Source organism: Bombina bombina, chromosome 4 (genome assembly GCF_027579735.1).
Source record: "Bombina bombina isolate aBomBom1 chromosome 4, aBomBom1.pri, whole genome shotgun sequence".
NCBI lineage: Eukaryota > Metazoa > Chordata > Amphibia > Anura > Bombinatoridae > Bombina > Bombina bombina.
This window is the reverse complement of record NC_069502.1, coordinates 601001401-601025305: the sequence shown is the minus strand read 5'-3', so window position 1 is coordinate 601025305 and position 23905 is coordinate 601001401. Positions and strand designations below refer to the sequence as shown.

At 35.7% G+C, this 23905-nt stretch overlaps 1 protein-coding gene across 2 annotated transcripts in view; it reads left to right on the top strand.

Moving 5' to 3' along the window:
* HACE1 (HECT domain and ankyrin repeat containing E3 ubiquitin protein ligase 1) overlaps positions 1–23905 on the top strand; it is a 338264-nt gene that overhangs the window by 238471 nt on the left and 75888 nt on the right. For both annotated transcript variants that reach the window (XM_053710580.1, XM_053710579.1), the window contains exons 20-21: positions 13436–13567; positions 23499–23597. In XM_053710580.1, the coding sequence (XP_053566555.1) occupies positions 13436–13567; positions 23499–23597 (231 nt within the window). The remainder of the gene's footprint in view (positions 1–13435; positions 13568–23498; positions 23598–23905) is intronic.

The window sequence follows — 23905 nt, the reverse complement described above, 5'->3', positions numbered from 1 at the left end:
CTTGCCACCTGTCAGCAATCCACATCCCGGGAGTGGAGAACTGGGAGGCGGATTTCTTGAGTCGCCAGACTTTTCATCCGGGGGAGTGGGAACTTCATCCGGAGATCTTTGCCCAAATACTTCGACGTTGGGGCAAACCAGAGATAGATCTCATGGCGTCTCGCCAGAACGCCAAACTTCCTCGCTACGGGTCCAGATCCAGGGATCCGGGAGCAGTTCTGATAGATGCTTTGACAGCACCTTGGAACTTCAGGATGGCTTATGTGTTTCCACCCTTCCCGCTGCTTCCTCGATTGATTGCCAAAATCAAACAGGAGAGAGCATCAGTAATTCTAATAGCACCTGCATGGCCACGCAGGACTTGGTATGCAGATCTGGTGGACATGTCATCCTGTCCGCCTTGGTCTCTACCTCTAAGACAGGACCTTCTGATACAGGGTCCATTCAAACATCAAAATCTAACTTCTCTGAAGCTGACTGCTTGGAAATTGAACGCTTGATTTTATCAAAACGTGGTTTTTCTGAGTCGGTTATTGATACCCTGATTCAGGCTAGGAAGCCTGTTACCAGAAGGATTTACCATAAAATATGGCGGAAATACCTATACTGGTGCGAATCCAAAGGTTACTCCTGGAGTAAGGTTAGGATCGCTAGGATATTGTCTTTTCTACAAGAAGGTTTAGAAAAGGGTTTATCAGCTAGTTCATTAAAGGGACAGATTTCAGCTCTGTCCATCTTGTTACACAGACGTCTGTCAGAAAATCCAGACGTCCAGTCCTTTTGTCAGGCTTTAGCTAGGATCAAGCCTGTATTTAAAGCTGTTGCTCCACCATGGAGTTTAAACTTAGTTCTTAACGTTTTACAGGGTGTTCCGTTTGAACCCCTTCATTCCATTGATATAAAAATGTTATCTTGGAAAGTTCTGTTTTTAATGGCTATTTCCTCGGCTCGAAGAGTCTCTGAGTTATCAGCCTTACATTGTGATTCCCCTTATCTGATTTTTCACTCAGACAAGGTAGTTCTGCGTACTAAACCTGGGTTCTTACCTAAGGTAGTCACTAACAGGAACATCAATCAAGAGATTGTTGTACCATCCTTGTGTCCAAATCCTTCTTCAAAGAAGGAACGTCTTCTACACAATCTGGATGTAGTTCGTGCCCTCAAGTTCTACTTGCAGGCAACTAAAGATTTTCGCCAAACTTCTTCCTTGTTTGTCGTTTACTCTGGACAGAGGAGAGGTCAAAAAGCTTCTGCTACCTCTCTCTCTTTTTGGCTTCGTAGCATAATACGTTTAGCCTATGAGACTGCTGGACAGCAGCCTCCTGAAAGAATTACAGCTCACTCCACTAGAGCTGTGGCTTCCACTTGGGCCTTTAAGAATGAGGCCTCTGTTGAACAGATTTGCAAGGCTGCAACTTGGTCTTCGCTTCATACTTTTTCCAAAGTTTACAAATTTGACACTTTTGCTTCTTCGGAGGCTATTTTTGGGAGAAAGGTTCTTCAGGCAGTGGTTCCTTCTATATAATGAGCCTGCCTATCCCTCCCGTCATCCGTGTACTTTTGCTTTGGTATTGGTATCCCAGAAGTAATGATGACCCGTGGACTGATCACACATAACAGAAGAAAACATAATTTATGCTTACCTGATAAATTCCTTTCTTCTGTTGTGTGATCAGTCCACGGCCCGCCCTGTTTTAAGGCAGGTAAATATCTTTTAAATTATACTCCAGTCACCACTTCACCCTTGGTTACTCCTTTCTCGTTAATTCTTGGTCGAATGACTGGGACTGACGTAGAGGGGAGGAGCTATATGCAGCTCTGCTGGGTGAATCCTCTTGCATTTCCTGTTGGGGAGGAGTTATATCCCAGAAGTAATGATGACCCGTGGACTGATCACACAACAGAAGAAAGGAATTTATCAGGTAAGCATAAATTATGTTTTTACATAGAGATGCTCAGGTGATATTTTCCTGTCAGCTTTTTACAATTATACTGCATTAGTTTCAAGTGATTTTGCATATGAGTATTTTGTCCCTTTAATGCTTTACATCAAACTTGTAGTTTCTGTTTGTGTAAAGGGTCTTTTCATATGCCAAGGAAGGGGTAGGGGAAGTGTCTGATATTTCCCACTTGCTGTGGGTGTTCCAGTAATCTTTTAAACAGAGCTAAACTGGAAGCTTCTAATTAGGTTTTTAAACAGTTTTATACTGGATTTTTATATCAGTATCTGTGCATATTATTCTTTATAGTAGTGTCTATCACATGCAGTTAAATGAAAACTGGTGTATACTGTCCCTTTAAGGTAAATAATTCCCAAACTATTAATTCAGGTGAGAGAAGGGTTCTGCGTTTCTATTGTTAACCTAAGAATGGCAAAGAACGCAATAAGAAAAGGTTGTTATATAAGGGGAAGGTGACGTTTCTATCTGCTCCAACCAAGTGGCACAATGCTATATAACCACCAGTCAATTATATGTTATAATATTGACAGTTGGTAAATCAATGTATCTTTAAGTATTTATTTTTTTTATCATTTATTACAGTAACAAAAAATGTTTTGTTTTTTTTCTGAAAGAATAAATGGCCAAGAATGCTGATTGATGTAACACAACATATTGGTTTTATGATGTATGTGATGTTTTTTGTCTTGAAAATGTGCATATGCCAGGAATTTCATTGACGATAAATTATCTGTAATCTTTAAAACATTTCTTATCTTCATAAAATGCCACAGTACCACCTTAAAAGTCTGAGTAATAATGGCACTTTCCTAAACAGATTACAGAGGCATTGCCAGCTACAGGTCAGGCCAAAGTTCTTCTGGGAAAAGACTCAAATGTATTTTGTACTCGGAATGCAAAATCATTTTTCCCAATTGAATACTTAACATGACATAGAAAGCCTATAATTTCTCAGAATTTTATAACAACATTAAAATTGGTTAAATGGAAAAATAAATACCGTGTTAAAGGTATATCATGCAGGGGTGAATACAGCTATAATTGTTGTCTGTTAGTGAATGCCGCTAGGCATGGTAAGCAACTGACTTTCCAGCTTCGTTTGTATGATATCTTTTATCTCAAAATCTCTTTTTTTGAAGTGTATTTTTCTCTTTATTTATATTGTGATGCCAACACGTTTTGTTGCCAACACCTATTATTATGGAATAAATTGCTTGCAGAGATGACATAAGTTATAACAAATCAGTTACTACTACAAAAATAGGCTACATTTACTGACATAAATCAAAGAAATATGGCAACTCACTTATGTGGCCCTGGGCCATATACTGCTTATTTGCATACACTGGTATTATAAGTTGAGCACAATGAGAACGCGACCTCGCTTTCGCATTGCAGGGAAGCTTTGAGCTCACAAGAGTGCGCTTCCATAGGTTCCAATGGGAGCCTCGTTCTCATACATATACACACATTAACACATACAGTACATATATATTTATATAAGCATATACATTTATATTTCTAGGAATAACATCGTCCCCGTAGATCGCAATGTAAAGCACTTTTCTGTGCTTTTTTTTTATAACACCCCACAAACGCTCAGTTTAAGCTCTCATCATTGCTTCTTGCAGTTACTTAAAAAAAAAATTAATTTTTTTTATTTTAAATAACCACACTACACTTGGGGCAAATTGGGGGACATTTTGAAATTAACCAGAGATCTGATCTCTGGTTAATTTTCAGAGCGCTAATTGCTGCTGCAAGCTCACGGTAGCATTAACCAGCTACTTGTAAAGGCTCGTTATTTATTGTTCGCCCGTAAACAGGCAAATTAGCCTGTTTTTATGGCACCAGCGCGATAAATTAGCGCTCCACTTGTAATCTAGCCCATAATTTCTTAATGGCTTTGAAACCTCTTGTTATCTCAACAAAGAGGTGATAAACCATTCCTCAGAACCGCCTTACTTCAAAACATAAAGGTAAAATCTATAGAAATCACCCAAACTGCTAGGAGAAGTTCATTTTATTAGTTAAACGACAAAAAAATATCTACATTTGTTAAAGCTATCACGCCAGTGAAAGTGATGACTTTGATAACTAGATATGTGCATATATTTTTTATATGGTTTCCAAACGAAAAATGATGTTCCTACTTTTCCAGCATTTGCATAGTTCTGACACCGGATGTGCAACTCAAAACATCTGCACTTCTGTTCTGATATTTCCGGGGTCTGAACCATCTGATGCGGAAACTTCCTTATTCGATTAAATAGTTAATAATAAATATATAATCATGTCTAGTAGAAACACCCATTTTCTCCCCAGGACCTAATTTATGGGCACACAACCTGACTAAATTGAATTCATGCTTTGAAAAGCTTAAAGGAACAGTTTAGTCATAATGAAACATTCATGGATCTGATAGGGCATGCAATTATAGACAACTTTCCAATTTACTTTTATCATCACATTTGCCTTGTTCTTTTGGTATTCTTTGTTGAAAGCTAAAACTAGGTAGGCTCATATGCTTATTTCTAAGCCTCGTATATCAGTGCATTTTGACAGTTTTTCACAGCTAGACAGCACTAGTTCATATGTGCCATATAGATATCATTGTGCTCAGTCCCGTGGAGTTATTTATGAGTCAGCACTGATTGGCTAAAATGAAGTCTGTCAAAAGAACTGAAATAAGGGGGCAGTCTTAAGAGGCTTAGCTACAAGGTAATCACAGAGGTAAAAAGTATATTAATTTAATAGTTTTGGTTATACAAAACTGGGAAAAATGTAATAAAGGGATTATCTATCTTTTTAAACAATAAACATTTTTGAAGTAGACGGTCCATTTAAGTAATATTTATAAATAGTAGGATGGTACAAAGTATTAATCTGCACCCACCCGGCTACTTCATAAATGTTGCTTCTGAATATATGACCATTCAGTATAATTAAAAGCGCAATTCCCAAGACTGAAGTTTGAAAGTACAATTTAAAATTGGAGTTAAAGAGACACTGAACCCAATTTTTTTTTTTTTTTGTGATTCAGATAGAGCATGACATTTTAAGCTTTCTAATTTACTCCTATTATCAAATTTTCTTCATTCTCTTAGTATCTTTATTTGAAATGCAAGAATGTAAGTTTAGATGCCGGCCCATTTTTGGTGAACAACCTGAGTTGTTCTTGCTGATTGGTGGATAAATTCATCCACCAATAAAAACTGCTGTCCAGAGTACTGAACCAAAAAAAACTTATATGTCGTCTTTTTCAAATAAAGATAGCAAGAGAACGAAGGCAATTTGATAATAGGAAGTCATTGAGAAAGTTTCTTAAAATTGCATGCTCTATCTGAATCACAAAAGAAAAAAATGGGGTTCAGTGTCCCTTTAAGATTTTATACACAACTTTAACCTTATCATTTGCATTTTATGTTTTTAAATAACCCAATAAAATAGCTGTTTGTTGTTCTGTTTAGGCATCTCATGATGTGCATATGGTGTCAAAAAAGGGGTATAAGATTAAATAACATAATGATGCATTTCCAATCTGTAATAGATATATGCAATGTTAATTGGTATGGTTTATAGGATCAAAGTGGATCAACTAAATAACAAGCATGTCTGTCCTATTGGGACTATTCACACTATAATATATATATACCAATAATATATAATGCTTGTTTGACAGCAAATCTAAGAAAATTGTTTTTCTACTTTTTTTTTTTTTGGTCAACTTGCTGTTTTTTTTTTTAAATACACTTAGTTGCACAAGAATCCATATTTTATCCTATCTAGCTTAGGTGCAAGGAATTATGAGGCAGCGCATAATAATGCCAAAAGATTCTGACATACTGCTCCAGCAGACAAAGCTTCAGATACTATACAATTATTGTAAAGCTTGCCTGAAAGAAAAAAAAAGTCAACTGGATATACATATAACATGTGCACAGTTTTTTTTTTCCCAAGCTGCATGGTCTCAGTATAAATAAACAATGACTGGGTTGACTCCATCTTATGGAGATTGTTCATAAGTGGAACTAAACTGAAAATGATGTAGACTAGATATTAGTAACCAGCTTTTCGTATACTGTGGGTCAAAGCACTAAGCTAAGGGTGTCAAAGAGTAGACAAGCCAATGGGTATTACTTGTAAGCAATTTTAGTATAAGATCCCTTTGGAGTGTGACTTGATTAAAATAGTACACTCACATACACACACTATAATTATGTGTTTGTCAGGGCTGTCTCATTAGAACAACCATGATAATCTCTGCTGCAAAGAAATCTGAAATCTTGACAATATTAGGACAGTTGTAAGCCATCATTTGTACTAACCTTGTGTTCTGAAAGTTTAACCTACAGTGTGTTAAGCAGCAAACATGCTTACCCTGGAAAGGCATAAGAAGTCTACTACAAAGGAAATTCACAACAAAGCACAAAAGTAGACGCTTCATTCCAAAGGATATCATTTTGAGATGAGCCTTCAGCTTTAATTGCTATGCTACTCTGGTTTAGAAAGCGGCTCAATTAACTATGAATGTGGAAAACCACTTTGCAACCTTTTGATTAATTAATTTACTAGTTAATCACATTTTTCTAATAAAACAATTGATCAAAAAGCTTGTTAAAATATGTTACAAAAGAATGAATGCAGTACACCTGCGGGAAATCCAAATAGTAAATTCTTTGTCTGCTGCATGTTTTCTTTATTCTATGGAGAGCTGACCTCTTAACAATTGCTAGAGGGAAGCTCAGGCAATTTCTTTTTACCTTGTGAAATGCATACATCTGCAAGACATGCACAATCTACACAAGGAAAAAAGGCTGTGCAGAAGGAATTCTTTCACTGGTACCAAAAGTAATTATAAATTGATATCATGCTTATAATTCTTCAGATATTTATACTTTTTACCTTTTGAGTAAAATCAACATTTTGTGCAGTAAGCAGACTGGCTGATCAAAGAGTGGTTTTTGATAAATATAAAGTACAGTGCGTAAATAATGTGCAATCGTGCACACACATATATAGATTCCAAGTACATTCATGCACAGATTTTTAGATAAACTAGGAGGAGGCAAAGATTCCCTAACCTGAAGAGCTATGAAACTTCTTCCACCTCACTGGTAAAGTCTAGTCTTTTCCTCCACTAGAGGAAGGTGAAGAATGAAGATGTGCTTGTTATTCTTCTGTGAGATGGGTTCTCAGACTGAGTGGCCCATTTCCCCTCATAGTGCAGTGTTTGTCAGAGGGTTGTATGTATGGAGTATGGGCAGTGACTCTCTTTTCACCTCATGGAAAATTAGTCAAAAGCATTCCACAGGTTTTGTAGGGACCTTCTTCCTGCTGGGTCTTCAGTATACTCATATTCCATTTCCTTTACTATGTTTCAGCGTTGGCTTTTTACTGGTTTTTTTTATTATTTGGCGCTCTATAAGCCTTTTGGGTATATATATATATATATATACAGTGTATGTATGTATGTATATATATATATATATATATATATATATATATATATATATATATATACACAGTATATAGTGTGACAGAACCCATGGCATAGTATTGGAAGGTGTCTATATTCCCTCCAAAGTGCTGCACTGCAGGGTATGGTCTGACAACCCCAGGGAGACTAGTTGTGTTTGTTTACCACATAAAGAAAATATGTGATTTATTTCTGGGTCCCTGGGGTGGAGCATTTGGAGAGTAGGGCAGGCCAGTGCTCCACCCCACAGTTTGCAGGCAGCACATCATGTGAGAAAGTCCAGTCCAGGAATTCCGTCTCACCCAGCTAGCTACTTACCTGCATGTGGTAATTGACAGCAGATGCTAATAAAAATCCCCAGTCAGGGATTCAGAGTCAGAATGCCAGCAGTAAGGGATACGGCAACACTCTCCTGAGAGACTGAGAGGAATTATCTTTTAAAAAGGAAAAACTACGTTTGAAAGGTCTGTGCATTTATCTTTTGGGAAAAGACAGCTTAATGGAGCAAGCCTCTTTTGTTTTCTTTGTTTATTTTGCCTGTTTTTGCCATACCTGAACATATTCTCTTTTATAGAAGGTTTTGATTACTTTAGGGATTAAAGATCCTTAGGCAGCTGAGAATAATTCTGCTAATTATTTAGATAATAGCTTTAAACACCTGGGGTTTTTCCTGTTACTAATGCTGTCTCTGAGATAGTTTCTAAGGAATGGTTTGACAGGTAAGAAGATATTTAAGAAAATGTATCCCTTACCGGCTTCTAATATTGAGCTTTGGTAGACTGCCCCTAATGTGGATGGGGCCATTTCTACTCAGACTAAGCATACTACTATTCCTCTGGAAAATAGTACTTATTTTAAAGACTCTTTAGATAGGAAGTTAGAGTCCTTTCATAGAAGGACCTTTTTGCAAGCAGGTTCTTATTTAGGCCAGCTATTTGTATTGCTTATATTGCTGCTGCCTCTTCAATTTGGTTAAATATTCTCACTGAGCAATTTTTCTGATGATTCTTTTAGGGAAGATTTTTTTTTAACCTTTTGGGATTGCTTAGATGTTCTAATACTTTCATTTGTGATGCTGTATTTGAAATCATTAAGATTAATGCTAAGAAGTATGTATTTGGCAGTTCTTTCTAGAAGAGCATTATGGTTAAAAAAAATAACATGGTCTGCTGATATGGTGTCTAAATCTAGACTATTATCTCTTCCTTTTTAAGGAAATAAGTTGTTTGGCTCTGATTTTTAGATTCTATTATTTCTACTGTTACTGGAGGTAAAGGAGCTTTCCTTACTCTGGACAATAAGTCCAGTGGTAAATCTAAGGCTTTCAGTCCTTTTTGTTCCTTTCGTCAGAACAGGGGGGAAACAAATCTGATGCCTCCTCCCATAAATAAGATCCTTCTGGCTCTGCCTGGAAACAGAGTTCAAAGCTGACAAGGCCTAAACAGTCCTAGAAGTCCATCCCTACTTCCAAGTTTGCATAAAGTTACGCCCCCTGATCCAGAGACTCTGGTAGGGTTCAGGCTATGCCTTTTTCAGGAAGCCTAGTTTAATTCTGTTAGAGATCCTAGGGTTCTCAACATAGTAGTGTCTTAAGGTTATCGGATTGGTTTCAGAACAAGGCCTCCAATAGAATGGAATATTGGACAAAATAAACCTAAGAATCCGTTGAAGGCCAAAACCTTTTTTCAGTTAGTTTTGGATCTAGGTACTATGGTAGTGGTTGTTCCAGTTCAATTGTTGCAGCAAGGGAGGGAATTTTATTTAAATCTCTTCATTGTTTAAAAAAAGGAAGTAACTTTCAGACCAGTTTTGGATCTAAAAGCCCTGAACAAGTTTCTCAGAGTTCCTACTTTCAAAATGGAAACTATTCTGACTATTCTGCCTTTTGTTCAGCAAGGTCAGTTGCTCACCTTCATGTTCCTATTCACAAGGAACATTATCAGTTTCTGGAGTTTGCATTTACTAGACAGGCATTTTCAGTTTATAGCTCTACCTTCTGGTCTTGCTACAGCTCTGAGCATTTTCTCAAAAGTTCTGGGTACCCTTCTGTCTGTGATCAGAACTCAGGGCATTGCACTTTTCCCTACCTGGACGATATCTTGATTCAAGCTCCATCTTTACATTTAGCAGAATCTCACACCAACAGTCTGTTGTTTCCATAACAGCATGTTTCGAAAATCAATTTTCCAAAGAGTTCCAACAGTGGTCTATATCAATCATCCAGGGGGAAAGTGCAGTTCTCTAGCCATGAGGGAAGTGTCTCAAATTTTCTATGGGAAGAAGCTAATCCTTGTCTAATTTCTGCTGTTCATATTCCAGGAGTGAACAACTGGGAAGCAGATTTTCTCAGTCATCAGTTTTTACATCCAGGGGGATGGTCTCTCATTCACAATGTCTTTTATAAAGACTCTTGGTGTCCAGGAGTTATCTTCCTCTGAGGGTCAGTATGTTAAACAGCTGGATTTATTATTTAAGCCTACAGCTAAGCCTGTAGAAGTTTTTCCAGTTCCAGACGCCATTTCTGAGGTATTTTCCAAGAAGTGGAACAAACCTGCAATACCGTTTATTCCGTAATCTATGTTCAAGAATATTTCTTCAGTTTCTGTCAATAAATCTGAAGTTTGGGAATCCATTCCTAAAGTGTATGCTGTTCGCATTGCCTGTTTGACTGGGGAGGCTACCCTTTTGTGTGACTTCTTACACGAAAGTGTCTGAAGAAATTTCACTGCTATAAGTTCAAGATTTGCTTTCCAGAACATTTTCATTTTTTTGATCTTTTATTTGGTCAGGTGACAGCTCCAGAGTTTTCACAAAAGCTCTGAGAGCACTCCTGTCTGTGATAAGAATTCAGGAAATTTTCTGTAACTTCTTACGTGGACAACATTTAGGTTCATGCTTCATCCTTGCATCTGATTTATCTTCACACAGAAACTCTTATTCAGTTCTTAAGAAACCATGGTTGAAATATCAATATTCTAAAGAATTCTCTGATTCTACACACCAGCGTTAATTTCCTAGCGGTGGTCATAGACTTAGTTTCTATGCATCTTGGTTTATGCATTTTCACAGAACAATTTTGTAGAGAGCCTGTCAGGATTTTCAAGCATCTTCTCATCCATCAGTTGCTCAGTGCATGGAGGTTTTATGTTTGATGGTAGCTGCTTCAAATGCCATTCCTTTTGCAAGAATTTACTTGCGCCATCTTCAACTCTGTGTGTCAAACAGTGGAATGGAAATTATACTGACTTATCTCAATCAATTTGCACCCAGACCTAAAGGTTTGGAAATTGAACACGGTTTTTCTCTGATCCTGTCATCAACACTCTTATTCAGGCTAGGAAATGGGTCATTAGAAAGACATCATAAAGTGTGGAAAGTGTGACTCTGTTTCTTTTGGGATTCTTTTCAAATTCTAAGTATTTTGCGATACCTTCAAGATGGATTAGATAAGGGTTTATCGGCCAGTTCCTTGAAATGTCAGATTTCAGCAATTTTGGTATTGTACCATACGAATCTCGCAAAATTGCCAGATTTTCAAACTTTTGTTGAGGCACTTGTCAGGTCAGGATTAGCCCAGTGGTTAGACAAATGTCTCCTCTTTGTAATCTAAGTTTATTTTTCAGTGTCATCCTTTTGAACCTATAATTTTGTTGTTGGTTTTGGAAGCTCCTTATCTTGTTTTTCTTTCAGAACGAAGCAGTACTTAGGACGCACTGTAACTTCTTACTGAAGGTTGCTTTGTTTCAGAAATTTAGGTGATTGTTTTCCCCTCATTTTTTCCTTCTCAAAGAAATGCTTTTATATACTTTGGATGTAGACAGAGCTTTGAAGGAATTCAGGCAGTCTTCTACTTTAATTTTCAGGTCAACATAGGAGTCGGAAGGATACTGCAGTTACGCTAGCCTATTGGTTAAAGCAATTTATTCACAAAGCATGATTGAAGGCAGGAAAATCTCTTCCACCCCATATTAAGGCATTTAAAAATGAACAAATTTGCATGGCTACTACTTGATCTTCTCTTCACACTTTTATGAAATGTTATAATATTTTATTTTTTTGCCAATTCTGAGGCTGTTTCTGGCCAGAAGGTTCTCCTGGTTGCAGTGCCTGGTCAATGTTATGCATGCTTATTTTATTTGTCCCACCCTTTTTATGTTATCGTGGCTGCCATAGCTTGGGTATTAGATCACATATGGCAATGCTTGTGGAATCTCACAAGACTCTCCTTTGTTTTTTGTGACGTTTGTATTTTTATTTTTTTGTAATGTTTGTATTTTTTTAATACATCCCTAATGTATGACTGGATGAAAGCAATCAACCTAAAGCCTATATGCTGGATAAATACACATTTGCATGGCTTGTATAGACTTTCTATGCCTATGAGAATATATATTGTGTTTTTAGGTTTCTGAGAAGATTGTAATATGCATAATACTTTCATTGGCTTGCCCTACCTGTCCAGACTGACATGTACAAAAACCACATAGACATGCCTCAGAGATTTATTTTTATTTTTTGAATATTATTATTTGAAGGTTTAATTTAATGGTCACATAAATGACTTTTTCTTTTTAGAGCAGTTTTTTTAAAATATTTTTTATGTTCTACTTGAAAAATAATCTTCCAGATTTTTTATTTATTTATTCACTTATTGCGAATACATTCATTATCCAAAGCTGTATACTTTTTTTTTAGAATAAATCCTTGCTTCTGCAATGAAGCATTAATAAGTGTGGTGACTGGTAATTCATTATTTCTTATGGGAGCTGGAATTCAGCTTTCTGGATCGCTGGCTTACTTAATGCCAAGGAGCTTGGGATATACAATCCACACTAGTCTTGTATTTTAGAATACACTAAGGAAGTAGCGTTATTTTACAGACGCAGTTGTTGTTGTTTTTTTTTTTTTATTGTCTGTTGAAGTTTGTGTTAATAAATTGATTGCTGGCTTACAGTAAACACTCTACCTCTCTAGGATGTTTGGTTTTAAAGAAAGTTTATCAAAAAACGCAAATTTGATAATCGTTTCAGGAAAATGTAATTTATGCCTATATCGTTTTTTTACACTATTTACTAAAACGTGTTTTTAAATTTGTGCTATTATTTATTCATCTAAAAAATGTGTGTGGGTGTATAATGTGTGTATATATATATGTATATGTATATATATATATATATATATATATATATATATATATATATATACACAGTATGTGTGACTATGTGTGTGTTTGCATGTTTACTTCTCTAAATACATACATACATAGATGCATTTTTTATAGATATGTTTGTGTGTATCTATTCTTATTTGTTGTAGAGAAATGCCTCCATAATATATTCCACAGATTTTGTACACATAAACAAATAGTGCTTATGATTTTGAAAGCATTTTAATGAGGAGTTGACAATTTTAGGTGTTACCAACAGACATATACTTTTAAAAGTCAAAGAAAAATATTAGTTTGTATATCTTTAATTAGGAGCCCAAAGTACAAACAGTTTGTATAGGTGCTCTGGGATTTATTAACCACTCTCCTCTTTGACAATTTCTAGCTTTCTCCACTAGATGTCGCTGTTATTCTGAAATCTGGGTTTTTTTCTCCCACATCTACCAATTCTTTACTAAGGCTATTTATACAAAATTTAGGATGCATTTGTATGTGCGTTCAGCAATTTGCTAGGGTATTTAAAAAAATGATTAAAAAATAATTTGTTGTACTCATTAATGCAATACCATTGATGCAGTTATTCATGGAGCTTAGTGCCAAGCAGAAGAAAAAGGCATTTTCATATTGCAAGTACTAGCAATTCCTGTCCTAAGGAATCTGTTTTCCGTTTTATGAATGCTTTGTGCCATCTATACAGTATAAAGCTATATGTAACATGGAAGTTAGGTTATGGGACAGCTGGGCAAATAAAATACATGGCATAATTGAATTATGATTTGTCTTTTTTTATATATATTTTTAAATATGTTTACTTTTTTTCTATTGCAGGAAGAATATGCCCAGCTTGTTACTGAACTTCGTATGACAAGAGCCATTCAGCCACAAATCAATGGATTTTTACAGGGGTTTCATATGTTTATACCACCGTCTCTAATCCAACTGTTTGATGAATTTGAGCTGGTGAGCCAAATATTTTGCTTTTTTTTTTTCTAAGTGCTATTTTTAGCTTTTTTTTTTTCAATAATTGAAACTACATTCAAACTATTAGTAATTCTGTTTAATAGTGGCAATTCTCATAAATCTATTGACTTTAGGCTTTTAAATAAAGCACACAAACGTATATGTGTGTGTTTGTGTATACATACATAGTGTAGATTTACATGACCATGGTGCTTCTCCTAGAAAAGAACATAAAGATTATTTTGTAGGTGCTATATTATTTTTGAAATAAATAAATGTGCTGTTTGTTTCCATCAATACACTTTGGATGTAAAACGCAGTCCATTGAGTGCTTTAAAACACTGTTCCTTCCACTCTTGAGTTTGATTGCAGGTAATGGCATGACATGTCGATGTGCAGAAATAATGTAAAAAATTACCTTTTCAAGAATTGTATTCTCATCTACCTTTACATCTACGCAGTATGGTAGTGCAGAACCATCCTTGCTTTTGTGGAAAGAGTCACACTGTTATTTGCTATTATTGGCATGGAATTTTACAAACATGCAGCATAACATTTAAAATATTTTGTATCTGATCTTCTATTGTTTGTTCTCTTAACTGTGATTTTTTTATTTTTGTATTTCTTTATTATACAGCATATATTGTTTAAATATACTATAAACACTGATGAAGTATTATTTTCAATTAGCATGTTCTGCATATTATATAAAATATCTCCTTAATGTTATTTACTGACTAAATAAATCTAAAGTGCTATGAAGAACTCCAATGCAAATATGGTATTCTGTAATTGCAAGATAGGAAACCAATATTCTTGCACATTGCACATACCAAAATACACATTGTTAACTAGAATAAGATGAATATGCACAGTCGTTTCTCTTAATTTCCAAATGCAATTCTGAATCACACCAGGGCAGATCAATGAAAAATATTTTAATTGTTTACACGGTTTGTTCTGATTATAGTTGAATTTACATATAAGAAAGAACATATGCATGATATACATTTGAAATGTTACTGTAGTTGTTAATAATATATTAATAATCATACTCATTTGATTCAGTCTTGAAGCTTCATTCTGTAGTTTAAATTTGAAACATAAATTTGTATAAATTATAATTGTGCATTGTGGTGCAAACATTACCACAGTGCTATGTTTTTACTAATTGTAAAATTCTATAGGGCAAGAAAAATATTGCTTTATTGCTCTCTGTTTTACATTTAATGCAATTTACAGCCTTTTAAGCACATTATAGTAATGTGTGCTATAGGCATAATAGTTATTATTTTATTTATATTTATATATTAATTGATTTATTTATTTTGCATGTTTTTATTGAAACTTGACTTTTAAATTAGATCGTTCAATTCACAGAGTTGTGATGTTTGGTCTGTTTGTCACAAAAAATCATTGTTTTCTATCATGTAGAACTATGTATTTTTTTCTTTTATTCCTTTCCCTGGATTCTAAATGTTAATGTCCATGGCTAAAATAAAGCAGTTGCTATGTGTTGTATTAGAAGCAGTTAAAGGAAAACAAGATCACAAGAACTTTAGCCTTTATAAATATTTTTAAAATTAAGTTTATGCCACTGTGAATTTGAGTTCACCACTGAGAGCTAAAACAATAGTTTTGTGATTCCCATCAGCCGTTTAACACACCGTAGTACTATATCATACTTATAATTAATAAGAAATTGTTGATAATCCCCATTGTATTATGTTGGGCTTTGAAGTAGGTCGAGAAGTAAAAAAAAATGTTGGCCAAATGAAATGCAGCAAACTGATACATTTAATGCAACATGTTTGGAGCAAGGTCATCTTTCTCAGTGAGTTTCACCGTGATCTTTCCTGGATACCATTTTCCACGGGTTTTATTTATTAACATTTCAGATGCTCTTGACAACATTTTAGAACAGTTGTTTGATGCAAAAATCTGCTACAGATGGAATCCTATTTTTTGATAGATGATTTAGGCATTTTAGAACAGGTGTGACATCAGAAACTTAATCTTATCAGATTTTGAAAACAAATGCTAATATTAAGGCAAAGGTTGGTAAGCAAGGCAGCAAATTGAAAAAAAAGAAAAAGCAGTATAGTATAGTGCGCAATAAGGCTGTGCTATTGCAACTGCTAGTATGGATATAAACTAATATTAACCACTCAGTCATTAAACACAAGCTAGACTGCTTTCTCAAATTACAATGATCAAAGGCCCTGATATTCAAAACCTCTCTGCTCAGGTGAGATATTTTAAAATGATCCTCCAGCACTGCTAGATTCCTAGTGAAAGTTTCAAAAGACAGATTTTGCTTTGCTTTTCCAAGTGGTGTTCTCTGCATTCCTGTATGTGAAGGCTATACAAGCCCAGAGCAAAATAGCACTGCATGACATTGCATTTCTGTTGCATTTACACTTTGTGCTTTGTATTTTATATCACTTTACACTTCAGATTCAATTTTATTACATTTAAACTTTGCATTTTCTATTTGGTATTTTATTTTGTATACAGTAGTGTATTTTGGATTGTGAATTTACAAATTCCTATTATCGTGCAGAACTCACTGAATTTTCTAAGAAAAAGGGGAGTAACCTGGAAATCCCAGAGGGATGAGAGATGCCTTCCATATAAACTAATGAAGCTCTCTGGGTACAACATTAAACATGGGAGAGAGAGGGTAACTGGAGAACCCTTGGGGCTGATATAAAGCCTCCATTTGCATCAATTCCAAATTAAACTGAAATGTTTTAACTACAGTTTAACTTGCTTTTCAATATTTCAGTAACTATTTCAGTATACATTACTTTTCTGTTAGTTAAAATAAATGTATTGTGAATTTTGAGCAAGCTTCACCTGCATACAGCTGGTGAGACAAATCAGTGAGACCATCTTGTTTAAACTACTTACAAAATTTTACAAGACTTGTGAGAGAGTGTCAGACATACTCTGGGAACTGCCCTGTTCCTCCCACTTTCTAAAAACTGTCAGTTTACAATGGAGAAAATACAAAGTGCAATGTAATTTGCAAAAGATACACAGTAATATACAATATGTTCGTCATTTATTAAAGTATCGCAGACACTTTCAAAGCATAATCAGTATGTGTAAAATCACTGCTCGATCAAAATATGTATTAAAATACAAATGAGAAAGTGCAAAGCTTAAATGCAATAATACTGAAAGGACCAAATAAGAAATGTATAGTAATATAAAATACAAGGCACAAAGTGCAAGTATAACAAAACTCTCATATCATGCAGGGTTATATTACACTGGACTTGTCTCTGCTTGACATACGAAAATAAGAAAGATCATGCAGTGCTGGAAAGTTCTGCCCTTTTTCTTTTGAAAATTGAAATAATTATTTAGATTCCTTAATGATAGTTGAATGTTGTTGTTATTTTTTAAAGGTTATAGGATCAAGGTGGGTACATTCATGCAAAAGGACAAATACAGAAAACATTTCTGTATTGTCTTTTCATCATTATGGTAGAAATAGTATTATTCCCTAAAACAAGTGGTCTCATGTTGTAATATGTATTTTTTCCAGCTCATCCCTAGATGTCTCACCAATTGGTAACAGTAATTCTAAATAAGGTAAACACTCTTTTTATGTCCAGCAAATATGTAAGAAATCCTCCTTATACCCTAAAAGATATCGCAACACAGTATGTACTATTTCTTGTTTTATTCCAAAGAGGTTTTACAAAATACTTAAAATTCTGAGTGCTTATGTGGTAGAAATCTTTTTTATCATATAAAATCTTAAGTGTGTAATATTTTAGTTAAATGGATATTAAACAGTGCTCCTTTGTTAAAACAAATATGTTAAATCTAAGTAAACATAAAAGGAAACAGATTGTGAAACAAAACAGCAACATTTCTCACTGTAGCCCTGTCCCCAGTGTGACAGGAGCAGAAGATTTTTGAAACTTGTTTCATTCTACCAGTTCTGAGCATGATCAAATCTGACTCCCTGTTTATCTAGTCTATTCACTTAACCCCTTAATGACCACAACGTACCCGGTACACTACTGATCGTTAAGGTTTTTTTTGGTTGTTATAGCGCGGGTCCCACCGCCAGCTATTAAAATGTAAGCCCTATAGAAAGGCCAGCAACGGTGTTAGGGAGTTATTACTAAACCATAATGGATGAATAATACATATTGCTATGATTTCTATTAACCCCTTAATGACCACAGCACTTTTCCATTTTCTGTGCATTTGGGACCAAGGCTATTTTTACATTTCTGCGGTGTTTGTGTTTAGCTGTAATTTTCCTCTTACTCGTTTACTGTACCCATACATATTATATACCGTTTTTCTCGCCATTAAATGGACTTTCTAAAGATACCATTATTTCCATCATATCTTATAATTTACTATAAAAAATTTATAAAATAGGAGGAAAAAATGGAAAAAACACACTTTTTCTAAGTTTGACCCCCAAAATCTGTTACACATCTACAACCACTAAAAAACACCCATGCTAAATAGTTTCTAAATTTTGTCCTGAGTTTAGAAATACCCAATGTTTAAATGTTCTTTGCTTTTTTTGCAAGTTATAGGGCCATAAATACAAGTAGCACTTTGCTATTTCCAAACCACTTTTTTTTTAAAATTAGCGCTAGTTACATTAGAACACTGATATCTGTCAGGAATCCCTGAATAGCCATTGACATGTATATATTTCTTTTAGAAGACATCCCAAAGTATTGATCCAGGCCCATTTGGTATATTTCATGCCACAATTTCACCGCCAAATGCGATCAAATAAAAAAAAAAGTTCACTTTTTCACATTTTTTTTTTTACAAACTTTAGGTTTCTCACTGAAATTATTTACATACAGCTTGTGCAATTATGGCATAAATGGTTGTAATTTTTTTTCTGGGATCTCCTTTGTTCAGAAATAGCAGACATATATGGCTTTGGAGTTGCTTTTTTAGTAATTAGAAGGCCGCAAAATGCCATTGCGCACCACACGTTTATTATTCCCAGCAGTGAAGGGGTTAATTAGGGAGCATGTAGGGAGCTTTTTGGGGTAATTTTAGCTTTAGTGTAATGTAGTACACAACCCAAAGTATTGATCTAGGCCCATTTTGGTATATTTCATACCACCATTTCACCGCCAAATGCGATAAAATAAAATAAAAAAGTTAAATTTTTCCAAATTTTAGGTTTCTCACTGAAATAATTTACAAACAGCTTGTGTAATTATGGCACAAATGGTTGTAAATGCTTCTCTGGGATCCCCTTTGTTCAGAAATAGCAGACATATATGGCTTTGGCGTTGCTTTTTGGTATTTAGAAGGCCGCTAAATGCGGCTGCGCATCACACGTGTATTATGGCTAGCAGTGAAGGGGTTAATTAGGTAGCTTGTAGGGTTAATTTTAGCTTTAGTGTAGAGATCAGCCTCCCACCTGACACATCATCCCCCCCTGATCCCTCCCAAACATTTCTCTTACCTCCCCCACCCCACAATTGTCCCCACCATCTTAAGTACTGGCAGAAAGTCTTCCAGTACTAAAATAAAAGGCATCCTTTTTTTATTTTTATTAGCCCCCAACCTCCCTGCCCCCCCCAAACAGCTCTCTAACCTCCCCCTCTAACTTCTTGGCAGCCATCTTGGTTACTGCCAGCTGTCTGCCAGTACCAGTTTACAATATATAGTCTCTTTTTTATTTTATTTTTTTCTGTAGTGTAGCTGTAGTGTAGCCCAAGACCAACCCCCCCCCCCCTTCCTCCCACTTATACTTGATCATTTCTGTAGTGTAGCGGTTCCCCCCGCTCCCCCCCATGCACGCGCCCGCCGCCCCCCGTGCACGCACGCGCGTCCATGCGCGTGCCCGACTGTCCCGCCCCCAATCCCGCCCCCTCTGTTTCTCAGAACCCATCGATGGCTGCCCACCCGCCTCCCACTGCAGCTCCCACCCACCAACGAATGCGGCCATTGATGTCTGGTGTAGAGAGGGCCACAGAGTGGCTCTCTCTGCACCGGAGGGATACAAATTGTTATTGCAGGATGCCTTGATATCGAGGCATCCTGCAATAACCGGAAAGCAGCTGGAATCGATCCGGATCGCTTCCAGCTGCTTTCCAAACCGAGGACGTACGCCATACATCCTCAGGCGTTAACTGTATTTTTTCTGAGGACGTATGGCGTACGTCCTCGGTCATTAAGGGGTTAAAGGGACATTCCAGTCAAAACTGGAATCCACATGGATGCATTTCAGTTTTTAATAGAAGCATTTATGTAATATACATGTATTAGCAAAAATGCTTCTAATAAAAGCTATAGATGTTTCAAAAGTGTATTTTAGTATGCACCGTGCACCAGCATTTTAAACACAGCACTTGCTTAGAGAGCCTAAAGTGCTTTACCATCTGGTAATGACTCAATTTGTGAGTTGCTAACATGATACAATTCCCACTGCCGCTCTGAACAGCTGCAGTATTTAAAATGCTGGTGCACTGAGAATATCTATCAATGTTTCACATGCACGTGCAGAGATAAATGTTAACACTAAAACAATGATAACTTTTACTAGAAGCATTTTTGTCAATACATGTATAAAATATGTTTCTTTTAAAAAAAGAGTAATGCATCTATGTGCATTTAAATTTTGACCGGAAAGTCCCTTTAACTATATGCCACTGCTTAGTTTAATTATGCCAGTTCTGAGCATGAGCTAATCTGACTGCCTGTTTATCTAGTTTATTCACTTATAAAACGTCCAGAGTTGGTTTAGTATTGACATCATGCTAGATAAGCTTCCTGCAGAGACTATAGCCTCCTTGTAGGGCTGTGACAGGAAATAATGGACACTGCACAAATAAAGTTTAAAAAGATAAATAAAGGTAAAATCCATTTAAAAAGATGAATAATACATATTACAATGATGCAATGATTTATATTAAATATATGCCATTGCTTAGTGCCTTTTTATTGCAACAATGTAACAAACTCTCCAATTGTGCTGGCCTATGTAATATGGTCAGATATTTATACTAAGCATTTATTTGCCTGTGAGGTCTGCTTGACATCCTGACACACAGACTCAGTGTTTAACAGCTCTACCACAAATGTCTTCAAAGTTTTCCTGTGTCTCCTGAATGCTGACAAAATATTCCAAGCGACTGGCAGACCCCCTAAACAGGGCTTAATATACGTCTCTCAGCATAGGTCACCACAATTGGAGAATTTAGCCTTTCACTCAGGTGGAATTTTTTTTTTTAAAAATTACATACTGTAGGGTTAAATAGCCGTTAATGTTGCTTTTCTGTAGATACGTTTTTCTAAAAGATTGTGATCGACACCTGTATGAGATATCAATTTAACATTTTTATGGAGAAAAAAGGATTTCTACCATATAGGCCCTCACAATGTTATCATTCACCCATTTGGAATATAAAAAACAATAGTACATATTGTGCTGTAATGGTATAAGTGTAATTTCTTACGTATTTGATTTTTATGTGGAATTTTATTTGGAATTTCTGTTATCAACTGTTAAGACTTAAGACCACTGCTTCTTAACTCCTATTTCCGGCGATCCTGAAGGCTTGCGTGGAAACAGCTGCATCAAGCTCCATTTGGACCTTGATAAATCGGCCCCAGAGTCTCAGCCTTGGTAGAATAATTTGTGTCCTGGTCAAAGGTAACTGCGTGCACAGGTACACATAGGCTATGGTTAACACACACATTTAAAAAATGACAAACTTCAACTTAACCCTGCACTATTGCACATGCTAAATCTGAATGGGGTGTTTGGAATGTAGAGGGATCTATTTTATTTGGCTCTCTCACTATTTTATTAAAATTACTAAATAGGCTTTGGATCTAGGTGACATTTACTTAATCATATTGGTATAAAAGTAAACCTAACATGGATCAATTAGCAAAGTCAGATAAACATTTTCAAGCCTCTGAAAAACATATTTAAATGTATTCCTTCTAAAGTGTATACTTCCATTTTATTATCATTTTGTTGATTCTGGGGATTTTAACTGATATAATAGAACAACAAATAGAGCAAAGTTCAAATAGACCTTATTGCTGGAAGGTACTGTCTTTCATCCAACCTTAAAGGGACAGTAAATACCAGAATTGTAGTTGTTTAAAAAGATAGATAATCCCTTTATTACCCGTTCCCCAGTTTCGCATAACCAACACAGTTATATTAATATACTTTTTACCTCTGTGATTACCTTGTATCTATGCCTCAGCAAACTGCCCCTTTATTTCAGTTCTTTTGACAGACTTGCATTTTTAGCCAATCAGTGCTGACCAGTGTTCCCTCTTATGGTAGTTTTGTGCAGCAGTGGAACAGTTAATAAGAGAACCATACCTTGCAGTCTGCATTGTGCAGTGTTTGCTAATTGCAGGGTGCGGTTACCTAATTAACTGTTTCACTCCTGGGTCGCACACCAAACTGGCCTTAGAGGGAACACTGGTGCTGACTCCTAGGAGCTTCACGTGCCTGAGCTCAATGTTATCTATAGGAAACACATGAACTAACGCCCTCTAGTGGTGAAAAACTGTCAAAATGCTTTCAGATTAGAGGCTGCCTTTAAGGTCTAAGAAATTAGCATTTGAACCTCCTAGGTTTAGCTTTCAACTAAGAATACCAAGAGAACAAAGCAAAATTTGTAATAAAAGTAAATTGGAAAGTTGTTTAAAACTACATGCCCTATTTGAATCATGAAAGGTTTTTTTTTACTTGACTGTCCCTTTGAAGGGGCGTACAATTGTTTATCTCATAATTCAGATAGAAAATGCAATTTTAAAAAATCTTCTAATTTACTTAATCCATCAAATTTTCTTCTTTCTCTTGGTATATTTTGTGTTCATGTGTATTGAGCACTATATGGCAGCAGTTTTGCAAAATTGTTATCCATTTACAAGAGCACTAGATGGCAGCACTATTTCCTGCTGTGTAGTGCTCCAGATGCCTACCTAGGTATCTCTTCAACAAAGAATATCATAAGAACAAAGCAAATGTGATAATAGAAGTAAACTGGAAACTTTTTTTAAAAACTGTATGCTCTGTCTGAATCACAAAAGAACGTGTGTGAGTTTCATATCCCTTGAACCATGGTTTAGGCAGTAGTTGTAAAATAACAAGACATCATGTAAAGCCTTGAGTTGGGCAATTTAAGCAATACATGCAAGTCTAGCGCAAAGAACAGAAGAACTAGAGCAAAAAAAGTGTACCTTTAAGACTTAGACGTGAGGTCAGAACTGCCTGGCACGCAGGAACAAGAGTTAAAGGGACATTCCGGCCAAAATGTAAATGCGCATAGATGAATTACATCCTTGAATAGTAAAATATTTGCAATATACATGTAATGGCAAACATGCTTCTAGTAAAAGTTATCACTGTTTTAGTGTTAGTATTTTTCTCTGCACGTGCATGTGAGGCATAGCTAGATAATCTCAGTGCACCATCATTTTAAATACTGCAGGTGCTCAGAGCTCCAGTGGGGCTTGTATCATGTTACCAATTAACAAACTGAGTCATTACCAGATGATACAAGCAACTTAAGCTCTCTCAGCAAATGATGTGTTTAAAATGCTGGTGCACGGTGCATACTTAAATACACTTTTATAGCTTTTATTAGAAGCATTTTTGCTAATACTTGTACATTACAAAAATGCTTCTGTTCATAACTTAAATGTATCCATGTGGATTTAAATTTTGGCTGAAATGTCCCTTTAAGGCACTCTTGGAATTTGTTAATTCCTAGGAAGATGCCAGGAACGATAGCAAATTAAAAGTTTAAATAAATACTTGATGGGCCTCACTTCCCTTACTATTATACAAATAGGAGCTCATTAGTAAAAGAGACACAACTTACAACTTGTAGTTAAGAAGAAAAAGTAGAGTAATTGAACAGATGATTTATTTTGTTCTTCTTTCCAGGAGCTTCTACTATCTGGAATGCCGGAAATTGATGTTAATGATTGGATCAAAAACACAGAATACACAAGTGGCTATGAAAAAGATGACCAAGTGATTCAGGTAAATCGGTTCCCATATTTATATTTATAGGCCCTAACATCTTATTTTATAAACTCTACAAGTGAACGGCATCACAGCTGATGAATAACTTTACTAGAGTTTGCTCGTTATCAATTGCTCCATAGTGATGAACCTGCTGTATAAAGGTTGCTTTAGGTGTGCAGACTTTGATGAGTCTTGTAAATATGATACTCAACACCAAGGTGTTTTATCTGTTTTCCTATTATAAGGCTATTTCTTGCATTTGACTTATCACATAGCTTAGTTCTTTATTGACTTAGTTTTATAAGGATTACCAAGCTTGAAAT